Source organism: Acanthochromis polyacanthus, chromosome 2, assembly GCF_021347895.1.
Source record: "Acanthochromis polyacanthus isolate Apoly-LR-REF ecotype Palm Island chromosome 2, KAUST_Apoly_ChrSc, whole genome shotgun sequence".
NCBI lineage: Eukaryota > Metazoa > Chordata > Actinopteri > Pomacentridae > Acanthochromis > Acanthochromis polyacanthus.
Genome location: NC_067114.1, coordinates 45,966,679 through 45,981,132, shown reverse-complemented (window position 1 = coordinate 45,981,132; position 14,454 = coordinate 45,966,679). Strand labels below are relative to the sequence as shown.

Genomic DNA, 14,454 nt, shown 5'->3' with positions numbered 1-14,454 from the left:
ATCCAGGAGGCATTTTGGATATTTTTTCCTCTAAAATCTACATTTTCTTCTTCCTGTGTCAGGTATAACTGTGAGGAAAGTGAATTTAACTTTCTGTGTCACATTGCTTAATTACGTAACGGCATTGGGAGTTCCTATTTTGTACAAAAACAGCTGCTCAACCTTTAATTTTTAATTTCAATCATAATCTGCACATATTTTAGTAGATTGACTTATTTTTTTCTGATAAAAAGTAAACTTTACTTGTTGATAAATTATAAAAATGTTTCCGTTAGGTCATTTTTGCAGCCACAGTGAATCTAGAAATTATTCACGTGGGGAGCTTTTAGCTATTTCCAGAGGTTTCATCTCGCTTTTTGTGGCTCCGTCGGGACGCTGTACGAGTCCCAGAAATAAACTCCAGTCGACATCCCCTCCATCCACCTCCTTCCTCTCCTCATGACCTTAAACAGCTTCTCATGTCTCACCTCCGCCCAGCATCTCCTTGTGCAGCGCCGTGAAACAGGGCAGCTTCAGAACTCGGGCCGAGATGTCGGTCCAGAGTCCGACGGCACAGAGCGGAGATTCTCCACCGGCCTCTCCCAGAGGAGTGATGTCCAGGCAGGCCACCTCGTGCTCCATCTCTGTGGTGCTGCAGGAAAAGATGAAGAGGACTGAAGGTCAACAGAACTTTGACTAAATGAGCAGAAGTTTGTTGTTTCTCGTGTGAAATGCAAACTGAGAATTGATGAGTTGAGCTGTGAATTCCTACCAAAGCTGCCAAACATTTATTTCCTTCAAAACATTCTGCCTTCTTTGATTTACAAATCACACTTCTTCTAATGAAGTTGAGACGTTCAGATTTACTGACCTCGATTGCCTCTACCGCCTTTATTGACCTTGACAGCCTTTACAGACCTCAACCACCTTCACAGACCTTGTCCGACCTTACAGATCTCGACAGCCTTTACCGACCTCGACAGCCTTTACCGACCGCAATCAACTTTACCCACCTCGACGGATCTCGACCACCTCTACCGACCTTGACCGACCTTACAGATATCAACTGACTATACCTACCTCATCCGCCTCTACCGACCTTGACCCACCTTGACTGCCCTCAATCACTTTTACCCACCTCGAATGTTTTTAAGGACTTCAACTGCCTTTACCAAAGTCGATCGACCTCAACCGCCTTTAACGACCTCGACAGCCTTTCCAGACCGCGACCAACTCTACCAACCACGACCGCCTTTAACGAAGTCAACTGCGTTAACGATTCTAGACCACCTTTACGACCTCAATCGACTCTACCGACCTTGACTGCTTCTACTGACCTCGGCTGCCTTTACGACCATGACCACCTTTATGACCTTGAGTGCCTCTACGGACCTTGATCGCCTCTACAGACCTTGATCGACTTTACCCACCTCGACCGCCTCTACTGCCCTCTACCAATCTTGACGCCTTTACGACCCCAACCGCCTCTGGAGACCTTGATTGACTTTATCGACCCTGACCACCTTTACCAACCTTGACCGCTTTTACCAACCTCAATCGCCTTTATCAACCTCGACCAACTTCATCGACCTCGACACTTCAAGATCTACGTATTTTGTTGTGTTAAGATGTATTTCAGAATTTTTAAGATGCATTTCATGGCTTTTAAAACGTATTTTGAAGTTCTAAGATGCATTTTATTTTTTTGTTTTTACAACATATTCTATAGCATTAAGATATATTTTATAGTGTTAAACCATGGAAAGATATTGAAACTTTGCACACAACTAGATGATACTTCGATCTTTTATGATCTCAGATTTAATCAACATAACCATGACTCAAGATGTCCATTTGGCGATAAATTATTTTACATTTACAGTTTTTTTCAACCGTTTTCTTCTCGTTTTTTACCTTTAGTCAACTTCGATTGGCCATAACTTCTATTTCTACGAACACGTAAAAGCTTTCTAATAATTGGTAATTAACAGCAGAAGTCTCCATGTCTTGTCATTAAATACATTTTGACTCTATTTTGTGATCAAACTCAGCTTTTAAATCAAATTATAGTAAATATTGCAGGTTAATTTAATAGTTAATATGATTAGTAGCAGACATAGTTTTACCCAGCAGAGCAGCTTTCTGAAAATTTAATTAATCAAACATTAATTTGCCGTATTCCCAGTAGCTCTGACTCACTGTTCCTTCATTATCTCACCCTCATTTTAATTTCTCCTTTTGTTATGTACTATAAAGTTTGTGTTTAACTGGAGCAGCAGTCTGGTGGACTTTTATTATATTTCTGTCGGGTGGTTGTGTTTGAGCCTCTGTTGCAAGAAAATTGCTTTAAACTGATTTTCTGCAGCATCTTAAATAACAAAGGTTGTTCAAATTTAGTTTTTTAAACACATTATAATGAATATTTGACTATTTCTAGGTTAATTAAATAGCTTATATAACTAGCAGCAGACAAGGGTCTTAAAATGTAATAAATCAAACATTAATTTACTGTATTCTCAGAAGTTCTGATTTACAGCTCATACGTCTTAAAAACGATGAAATACGTCTTAAAAATGATTAAATATGTCTTATGTTATAAAACACATTTTACAAATGATCAAATATTTTTTAAAATGATAAAATGCATCTTAAAAATGATAAAATACATTTTAAAAATGATAAAACATCTTAAAAATGATAAAATACATTTTAAAAATTATAAAACACATTTTAAAAATGATAAACCACATTTTAAAAATGATAAAACACATTTTAAAAATGATAAAACACATTTTAAAAATGATAAAACATCTTAAAAATGATAAAATACATTTTAAAAATGATAAAACACATCTTAAAAATAATAGAATACATTTTAAAAATGATAAACCACATCTTAAAAATGATAAAACATCTTAAAAATGATAAAATACATTTTAAAAATGATAACACATCTTAAAAATAATAGAATATATTTTAAAAATGATAAACCACATTTTAAAAATGATAAAACACATTTTAAAAATGATAAAACACATGATAAAAATGATAAAATGCATCTTAAAAGTGATAAAATACATTTATACAAATGATAAAATACGTCTTAAAACTATAAAACACAATATAAAGATTTAAAATATGTCTCAAATACGTTGTAAAAAAATAAAATACATCTTCAAGCTATAAAATGTTTTCTAAACGATAAATTACATCTTTAAAACTATAAAATACGACTTAAAACCTATAAAATATATTGAAAAAGTCTTAAAAATAATAAAATATGATTTAAAAACTACAAAATACATCTTAAAGCTAAAATATAAATTTTAAAAAAGAAAAAATATTTTAAAAACTATAAAATACATCTTAAAAACTATAAAATGTCTTAATACAACAAAAAAGCCATGGTTGCTGAAATTTGGTCTTTTTTAAGTATATTATAGTGAATATTTGACTATTTCCAGGTTAATTAAACAGTTAATATAATTAGCGGCAGATAATCTACATTCTCAGCAGTTCTGACTCACAGTTCCTTCTTTCTTTTCCTTTAATTTTACTTTCTTCTCCTTTTATGTTCCATAAAGTTTGTGTTTGCGTCACAGTCTGCTGGAGTTTTATTGTATTTCTGTCGAGTGGCTTCTGTTTGAGCTTCTGCTGCAATAAAAACTGCTTTGAGGCTCTTTTACAGCAGCCTAAAAAGCCGCGGATACGCAGAAAAAGCCTCTGTTCACAGCTTGTAACTGTGACCACCAGGGCTGCTGCAGAGAAAATAAAGCCTCGAGAGTAAACGATGGAACAAGCAGAGAAACAGCGTTTGACTTCTATCAATATGCAGTCGTTTTTCTGTGACAGTCACTGAATTCAGTAAATATTAGAGGATTTAAGGTGAGTGCACGGCTGTAAAGTAATTACAGTATGAGCACTCGCAGCAGACAGCGATTATCTGCTATACCTGCATTATTGAGCAGCTGTGTTCCTTTACAATGCATGAGTTTGGGCCTTTTTGTTGCATTAACATTCTCATTTTCATCCTCCTGAAGGTTTGACCGTAGTTGTGATGAATGATGTACGATACCGCGAGGCTGCTTTGTAATCCTAAATGCCCAAAGTGGAAAGTTTCTGCAAACTTCTCTTGTTTTACTTTCAGGTGCCTTTGCAAGCAGGATTTAAAGCATTGCAGCGAATTCAGAAGCCAAGCAGAAAGTGAAATAAGAGTAATGTGGAAACTGGAGGCTGGTTCTGAAATAGGAGACATGCTGTATCCTGTAATTTAACTTTTATAATGAGGAACGTTTGCATATTCATCAGTTCTGGAGGAGGAGGTGTTATTTTAGGAATCTCAAACTGGGTAATTAACTTTTTCTAACATAAATGTCACATCATTATTCTTCATGGCAGCATCTTTATCTCTGTTCAGACATGTCTGGATCTGACCTGTGATCACATTTAAGATGATTTTTTAAAAATTTATCAGTATAAACACAACAAAATATTTATTAAAAACTATAAAATACAGTGTTTCCCCTCCTATATGACCGATAAGGCAGGCCGTCTTGCTGGTATAGGCCACCGCCTCATTACAATTTTGCTGACATTGCCGCCTCACTGGTCCGGGTGATGGTAAATATTAGAAAGCATTGACACATAAGTCTGGTATATTACCGCTGAAATCAACAAGTCAGAATGGCAGCCTTGTCTCGCCGTGGCTGAAGACAGCAGGCACATCCCCATTGAGGACAAGAAGCGGCAGCGCTCCATGGTTTCGTTTTTCGGGGATAAAAGCAGGTGTGTATCACAGACATATGTCAAATTAAGTATCAAAACTATCGCATGTCATCAAAATAAAGTGAGCAACGCAGTGTAGGCATCGATCTCGCTTCCTTTACTGAGTTTGCTTACCGTTTTGTTGTCCGCGGCGATACGAATTGACAGTGACTGCAGAAATGGCTCCCGTTAAAACATTTAGGCGACAAAACCCGTTATACCGAATGAGACAAATGATTTCAACGGAATATAAAGTTCCTAGTTTCTTTTGATAAAATGATTTATAGAGTGCCCGAAAAAAAATTCTGTAATTTCAACGGTTCAGCGGACTGCAGACGGGCTGTTTCGATATCTGGATAAGCATTTTTCAAAATAGAACGACACTGCCAACGCGATTATAGAAACACTATATATGGAAGGCTTAGATTGATCAACATTAATCCCCACTTATATTTGATTTGCCTCATGTAATAAAGACAGCATGTTTTCACATTTAGTGTTTGTGTTTTCAAGAATGTTTACTTAAAGTCTTTAATTCAGCTGCCTGACACATATCACAGTGCAAAATTATGGATTCTAACTCAAGGTTAACAACTGGTATTCTAAAGAAGTTATTTCTGTGTTCAAAAAGGTAACAGTTTTGAAAACAGAACTAACTCCTTCAGAAAACCAGTTGTTAACCCAGAGTTGGAGTTTTCTTTCACATTTTAAGTAAAATGAAGGTCATGACATAACCTTTTTATTCTAAATAAAAATGAATTTGGTACCTAACATGTAGTTGTTTTTAGAAAAAAAGTAAAAGTCACCACTTGATTCCAGATTCAAGTCCTTTGTCATCTTTTTCAAATTTGTAAAAAGAACTGATGTGGCATTTTGGAATGGCTTGTGGAAATCTGACCAGAAAATAACAGACTGGACTAGTTGACATGTTTTGATCGCAAGGACAAGTGGGTTTATATTTGTCATATTTTCTCCCTATCACTAATTTTTAGAAAAGAAACATGAAAATTTTATTTCATTTAGTTTTTGTAAATGGCTACAAATACAACAAAATGTGCTCCAAATTGTGCCAGAATGCCCCATTTTGCATCTTGATTTTCAACATTTTTCTGGGGGGGCATAAAACATGTCGTTAAAACTTGAAAATATGTCTTAAAAACTATAAAATATGTCATAATAAGTATAACATACATCTTAATAGCAATAAAACGTTGCAAAAATTATAAAATAGGTGTTAATAACTATAAAATACGTCTTAAAACCATAAAATATGTCTTTCAAACCATAAAATGTCTTAAAAAACTAAAATGTCTTGACATCTTGTTGCTCTAAAATACGTGTTAATAAGCAGAAAATGCATCCAAAACACTCCAAAATACATCTTAAAAACTACAAAATATCTGTTAGAAATCTGACAGCACTGCACAATAACACATGTAACTGTATGACACAGTGAGGACAGTCATCACCTCCTGTCCTCTATCTGACCGACCTGTCCTCTATCTGACCGACCTGTCCTCTATCTGACCGACCTGTCCTCTATCTGTCTATCTGACCGACCTGTCCTCTATCTGACCGACCTGTCCTCTATCTGACCGATCTGTCCTCTATCTGACCGACCTGTCCTCTATCTGACCGATCTGTCCTCTATCTGACCGATCTGTCCTCTATCTGTCTATCTGACCGACCTGTCCTCTATCTGTCTATCTGACCGACCTGTCCTCTATCTGTCTATCTGACCGATCTATCCTCTATCTGACCGATCTGTCCTCTATCTGACCGATCTATCCTCTATCTGTCTATCTGACCGACCTATCCTCTATCTGTCTATCTGACCGATCTGTCCTCTATCTGACCGATCTGTCCTCTATCTGACCGATCTGTCCTCTATCTGTCTATCTGACCGATCTGTCCTCTATCTGACCGATCTGTCCTCTATCTGACCGACCTGTCCTCTATCTGACCGACCTGTCCTCTATCTGACCGACCTGTCCTCTATCTGACCGACCTGTCCTCTATCTGACCGACCTGTCCTCTATCTGACCGACCTGTCCTCTATCTGACCGACCTGTCCTCTATCTGTCTATCTGACCGATCTGTCCTCTATCTGACCGATCTGTCCTCTATCTGACCGATCTGTCCTCTATCTGTCTATCTGACCGATCTGTCCTCTATCTGACCGATCTGTCCTCTATCTGACCGACCTGTCCTCTATCTGAACGACCTGTCCTCTATCTGACCGATCTGTCCTCTATCTGATCGATCTGTCCTCTATCTGACCGATCTGTCCTCTATCTGACCGATCTGTCCTCTATCTGACCGATCTGTCCTCTATCTGACCGATCTGTCCTCTATCTGACCGAACTGTCCTCTATCTGACCGAACTGTCCTCTATCTGACCGAACTGTCCTCTATCTGACCGAACTGTCCTCTATCTGATCGATCTGTCCTCTATCTGACCGATCTGTCCTCTATCTGACCGATCTATCCTCTATCTGTCTATCTGACCGATCTGTCCTCTATCTGACCGACCTGTCCTCTATCTGACCGATCTATCCTCTATCTGTCTATCTGACCGATCTGTCCTCTATCTGACCGATCTGTCCTCTATCTGACCGATCTGTCCTCTATCTGTCTATCTGACCGATCTGTCCTCTATCTGTCTATCTGACCGATCTGTCCTCTATCTGACCGATCTGTCCTCTATCTGAACGACCTGTCCTCTATCTGAACGACCTGTCCTCTATCTGACCGATCTGTCCTCTATCTGACCGATCTGTCCTCTATCTGACCGATCTGTCCTCTATCTGACCGATCTGTCCTCTATCTGTCTATCTGACCGATCTGTCCTCTATCTGTCTATCTGACCGATCTGTCCTCTATCTGTCTATCTGACCGATCTGTCCTCTATCTGACCGATCTGTCCTCTATCTGACCGATCTATCCTCTATCTGTCTATCTGACCGATCTGTCCTCTATCTGACCGATCTGTCCTCTATCTGACCGATCTATCCTCTATCTGTCTATCTGACCGATCTATCCTCTATCTGTCTATCTGACCGATCTATCCTCTATCTGTCTATCTGACCGATCTATCCTCTATCTGTCTATCTGACCGATCTGTCCTCTATCTGACCGATCTGTCCTCTATCTGACCGATCTGTCCTCTATCTGACCGATCTGTCCTCTATCTGACCGATCTGTCCTCTATCTGTCTATCTGACCGATCTGTCCTCTATCTGACCGACCTGTCCTCTATCTGACCGACCTGTCCTCTATCTGACCGATCTGTCCTCTATCTGACCGATCTGTCCTCTATCTGACCGATCTGTCCTCTATCTGACCGATCTGTCCTCTATCTGTCTATCTGACCGATCTGTCCTCTATCTGTCTATCTGACCGATCTATCCTCTATCTGTCTATCTGACCGATCTGTCCTCTATCTGACCGATCTGTCCTCTATCTGACCGATCTGTCCTCTATCTGACCGATCTGTCCTCTATCTGACCGATCTGTCCTCTATCTGTCTATCTGACCGATCTGTCCTCTGTCTATCTGACCGATCTGTCCTCTATCTGACCGATCTGTCCTCTATCTGACCGATCTGTCCTCTATCTGACCGATCTGTCCTCTATCTGACCGATCTGTCCTCTATCTGTCTATCTGACCGATCTGTCCTCTATCTGTCTATCTGACCGACCTGTCCTCTATCTGACCGACCTGTCCTCTATCTGACCGACCTGTCCTCTATCTGACCGACCTGTCCTCTATCTGACCGATCTGTCCTCTATCTGACCGATCTGTCCTCTATCTGTCTATCTGACCGATCTGTCCTCTATCTGTCTATCTGACCGATCTATCCTCTATCTGTCTATCTGACCGATCTATCCTCTATCTGTCTATCTGACCGATCTGTCCTCTATCTGTCTATCTGACCGATCTGTCCTCTATCTGACCGATCTGTCCTCTATCTGACCGATCTGTCCTCTATCTGACCGATCTGTCCTCTATCTGACCGATCTGTCCTCTATCTGACCGATCTGTCCTCTATCTGACCGATCTGTCCTCTGTCTATCTGACCGATCTGTCCTCTATCTGACCGATCTGTCCTCTATCTGACCGATCTATCCTCTATCTGATCGATCTGTCCTCTATCTGACCGAACTGTCCTCTATCTGACCGAACTGTCCTCTATCTGACCGAACTGTCCTCTATCTGACCGATCTGTCCTCTATCTGACCGATCTGTCCTCTATCTGACCGATCTGTCCTCTATCTGACCGATCTGTCCTCTATCTGACTAATCTATCCTCTATCTGACTGTTGGGGTCAGTCAGTCCGTCCAGACGTACCTTGAATGAGTGAATGGTTTATTACCTGATCTGTTTGAGCTCTCCGGCCAGGATCTGCAGGTAGTACAGGGCCCGGCCCACGGCCAGAACCACCTGGGTGTGGTTGCAGGCCGCCACGCTGATGTTCCGGCCCTGAGGCTCCTTCCATTCGCTCACCAGAGCTTTGCTGTCCTGGAGGACCAGCCGCACCGAGCCCGACGTTATCTGCAGGAAAATACAGTTTAAAGATCAACTGAGGAGCCGGGAGACGTGTAAAAGGAAACCTGGTTGTTTCTATGTGGTTCTGAGCACATTTATAATGATTGAAATAAAGATTCAGTTCTCTGGAAATAAACAGTGACAGAGAGGAAATAAATGACTTCCAATTTAATTATTTAATTTACTTCACCAGATGCTGAGAAAAACACTGATGCACATGTTTAAAAGCTCACTGAAAACTGTCAAAAATCATAATTTCTTCATGGAAAATGTGTCAGCTAAAACGCAGCACACGTGCCAAGAAACACGCTTCGATTAAAAGAATGAATGAAGGATGAATCTTTCCAAAAACAGACTATTCAAGAGCTTTCAAACTAAACTAAAAACTAATTGTTTGATTTTTGCATCTCATATCTGCAGCCGTTTTCAAATGCGAATTTTACACATTTATTTAATTCTTTTCATATCTGTGCCCTTCACTGTGTGAAATGATGATCAATTTCTCTGGAATATTTGTATTCTTGGACATAAATAGTGACAGAGAGAAAATAAATTACTTCGATTGAAAAAGGGTCTTAAAACTCCAAAATGTCTTAAAAACTATAAATACGTCTTGAAAACTAGAAAATACGACTTAAAACCTACAAAATACGTCTTAAAAACTACAAAACACATCTTAATGCTACAAAATACGTCTTAAAAACTAGAAACTACGACTTAAAACCTACGAAATACGTCTTAAAAACTAGAAAATACGGCTTAAAACCTACAAAATGAGTCTTAAAAACTACAAAACACATCTTAATGCTACAAAATACGTCTTAAAAACTAGAAACTACGACTTAAAATCTACGAAATACGTCTTAAAAAATAGAAAATACGGCTTAAAACCTACAAAATGAGTCTTAAAAACTAGAAACTACGACTTAAAATCTACGAAATACGTCATAAAAAATAGAAAATACGGCTTAAAACCTACAAAATGAGTCTTAAAAACTACAAAACACATCTTAATGCTACAAAATACGTCTTAAAAACTAGAAACTACGACTTAAAACCTACGAAATACGTCTTAAAAAATAGAAAATACGGCTTAAAACCTACAAAATGAGTCTTAAAAACTACAAAACACATCTTAATGCTACAAAATACGTCTTAAAAACTTGAAAATACGGCTTAAAACCTACAAAACGTCTTAAAAACTAGAAACTACGACTTAAAACCTATAAAATGAGTCTTAAAAACTACAAAACACATCCCAATGCTACAAAATACGTCTTAAAAACTAGAAACTACGACTTAAAACCTACAAAATGAGTCTTAAAAACTAGAAATACGGCTTAAAACCTACAAAACGTCTTAAAAACTAGAAACTACGGCTTAAAACCTACAAAATGAGTCTTAAAAACTACAAAACACATCCCAATGCTACAAAATACGTCTTAAAAACGAGAAACTACGACTTAAAACCTACAAAATGAGTCTTAAAAACTAGAAAATATGACATAAAACCTACAAAACACGTCTTAAAAACTAGAAACTACGACTTAAAACCTACAAAATGAGTCTTAAAAACTACAAAACACATCCCAATGCTACAAAATACGTCTTAAAAACGAGAAACTACGACTTAAAACCTACAAAATGAGTCTTAAAACTAGAAAATATGACATAAAACCTACAAAACACGTCTTAAAAACTAGAAACTACGACTTAAAACCTACAAAATGAGTCTTAAAAACTAGAAAATATGGCTTAAAACCTACAAAATGAGTCTTAAAAACTACAAAACACATCCCAATGCTACAAAATACGTCTTAAAAACTAGAAAATACGACTTAAAACCTACAAAATGAGTCTTAAAAACTAGAAAATATGACATAAAACCTACAAAACACGTCTTAAAAACAAGAAAATACAACTTAAAAACTTCAAAATGAGTCTTAAAAACTAGAAAATACAACTTAAAACCAACACAATAAGTCTTAAAAACTAGAAAATACGACTTAAAACCTACAAAATGAGTCTTAAGAACGAGAAAAATATGTCCTAAAAACTATAAAATACGTGTTAACACAATAAAACAGGTGATTAGAGGCGACTCCCACTGCAAACCATTAAAAACTGTAATTTCTTAATGTAAAATCAATCACTTAAGATGCAACACAAGTTTGGAGAAACGTTCTTTGATTAAAATAATGAACGAGGGATAAATCCTCCACAGTTTTCTAGTTTTTTGCTGCTGCTGCCAAACTCCGTCTGTTTGCATTTCATGTCCCACAGAGACGGTGGAAAAAGCTCCTCAGGTGAGGCAGAAATACAAATTTAATATTGGAAATGTAATAATGTGGAGGAGGAAGAAGACAAAGAGAGCAGAAGCCTCATTAACGGGCTGCAGCAGCTACAAACAAGTGGTCCGACTGTAAACGGAGGTGTTGGTGTAACGAGAAGAGAAGAAGATTCAATATGGGTTCTCTAATGGAGTCTGTGGAAGCAGTAAATGAGATCAGAACGTCTGCTTTCTGTCCGCAGGTCACAGTAAACACAAACGGTGGAAATTCAACACGTTTCCGTGAATGTAGGTAAAGATGTTCCTTCTTCAGAACACAGAAAGCCGGAAAAACAGGTTATTTAGAAGCAGTGCAAGCTTTTTAACACTAGCTTAGCATGTTAGCATGGGGTTTTACTGGTGTTGGGCAACCAAAAAATGAGAAATTTGGACACGTTGACCTCTTAATGTTGCTAATTTTTAACTCAAATTAGTAGTGGTTCATGCTCTGGAGATCCTGAAAGCTTGTGCTAAATTCCTGGGCTGCTTATTATGATTTTTAAGTCAAAAACTAAAACTAAAATCTTTTAATTACTGCCTACTTTGCTTCATAGTGACTGTATAATGATTTTAAACCAAACTTAATGCAACAAAAATAAAATAATTAGATTTTTGCATCTTATATCTGCACTTTTGTGAGTTTTAAATGTAAATTTTCGATTTCTAGTGCCAATAATCCATCATTATTGTTATTTTGAACAGGTATCAAGTCAATTTGGACCGTCTTTATCTTATTTTGGACAATTTTTTAATAAATTTGAAGAAGTTTCAAGTTATTTTGGACAAGTTCGAGTCATTTTGCACAATTTTTGTAATTTAGTTTATTTAAAAATACAATTCTGTGTCCCTTTCTGTGTTATTATTGCATTTTAAAGTTTGTGTGATGTATAAAATGTGTTACGCAAATTAAAGCTCCCATGTTTTGTGTTTTATATCTCAAAAAACTAGAGTAAAAAATCTGGGCAAAACTTGTAGGGGTAAATCCTGTGGAGATCCTGAATGCTTTTACTAAATTCCTGGGCTTTTATTTACCACATTAAGGTTAAAATAAATAAATGAAAAAATAAATAAAATACACTTATTACACTGCTACACTGTAATGACTACAAAAGCATTTCAAACTAAACTCAGAGCAAACAAACCTAAATCACTTACATTTTGCATCTCATATCTGCACTTTTGCCATTTTTAAATGTGAATTTAAATTGTAAATCATCTATTTTATTTAGAAAACACAATTATGTGCCCTTCACTGTGTTTTTACAATGTTGTAAAGCCGTTTTTCTTTGTATAAAATGTGTTAAATAAATTAAAGCTGCCCTGTTTTGACTTTTATTTCTCTAAAAACTACAGGTAAAGTCAAAAAGTTACTGGGATTCATCGTCTCTGGACCGTCCAGTTTATGTAATTGACTCTATATCATTCAGAGATTTAATCAAGTTTCAATCAGAACCAAAGCAGCGGTAAATTGACCGACCACCATGTGGGTCAGTGCATGTAATTTCAGATACCGCTGCTGCTGCACATCACCGCTTTGTCAAATTATCTAAAAACTGGAACCTCGTCTGGTCAAACTTTCCAAACATCAACTTCTCCTGATGTTAGAGCCTCAAAAGTTGGTGAAATGTTGACCAAAGACTGTACTTTAGGAGAAAATATGGATCCATCCATAGATATATGCACTTACAGGAACTTCATGATGGACACTCTAGCACTCTTGATTGGAATGTTTGAGCCTTTGATCCATTTTCAAGAGCCAATAATTATTTGTTATTGTCATTTCTGACAGTTTTTGAGTTGTTTTTGGACAGATTTCAAGTCATTTTGGACAAATCTGTGTGACTTCGGACACGTTTTAAGTAATTTTGGACAAATTTTGTTACATTTCAATCAGATTTCAAGTCAAAATATCCAAAAACTGGAACCTTGTCTGGTCAAACTTTAACACACATCAGATTCTAGTGATGTTAGAGCCTCAACAGTTGGTGAGATGTCGACCAAAGACTGTATTTTAGTAGAAAATATGGATCCATCCATATATACTTACAGGAACTTTATGGTGGACACTATAACACCCTTACTTAAAAATTCTGCACTTAATTCTATTTTCGAGTATCAACAACTATTCATTGTTGGGTTTTTGGACAATTTTGAGCCATTTTAAACTGGTTTCAAGTAAAAATATCCAAAAACTGGAACCTTGTCTGGTCAAACTTTAACACATCAGATTCTACTGATGTTAGAGCCTCAACAGTTGGTGAGATGGGGACCAAAGACTGTATTTTAGTAGAAATATGGATCCATCCACATATAAACACTTACAGGAACTTTCTACAGACACAACACCACGTTTACTGGAAAATTTTGCACATTTTAGCACATTTTTTGCACATTGAAATTGGAGGCTATTTGAACAATATCTGAGGAAGCGTTAAAGACAAAAACCTGAACTTTTCACTGTTATTCTCAAAATGTCATTGATTGTGAATCTGTAATATCAAACAAGTAGATCAAATAATCCCTGAATACAGCTGAGTTAAAGTGAAAAGATGACAAGTCCCGATATTTCAGCTCATATTAACAAGAAAAACTGATAGTTCAGGAGCTGCAGGTCACAATAATACAACACTAAACATGTAGAACAGCTTAAATATGAAATACCTGGCTGCAAATATGAAAAAAGTGGCTGTCTTCACGGAAAATATGCAGGTTTGACAAATTGTATCACAAAAATAAACCTTCTGGCGGATAATATTATCCAAGCAGAGAAGAGTTTTGTATTGTTGCACAATATTGCAGATTCTGAATTAATCACATGATGGTAAATAACAGA

At 37.2% G+C, this 14,454-nt stretch overlaps 1 protein-coding gene across 1 annotated transcript in view; it reads right to left on the bottom strand.

Annotated features, from left to right (window-relative positions):
* Nucleotides 1-14,454, bottom strand: part of ddb1 (damage-specific DNA binding protein 1) — a 103,881-nt gene that overhangs the window by 44,302 nt on the left and 45,125 nt on the right. The window contains exons 13-14 of the mRNA XM_051940430.1: nt 9,120-9,298; nt 468-631 (exon numbers count right to left, since the gene is read on the bottom strand). Coding sequence (XP_051796390.1) covers nt 468-631; nt 9,120-9,298 — 343 coding nt within the window. The remainder of the gene's footprint in view (nt 1-467; nt 632-9,119; nt 9,299-14,454) is intronic.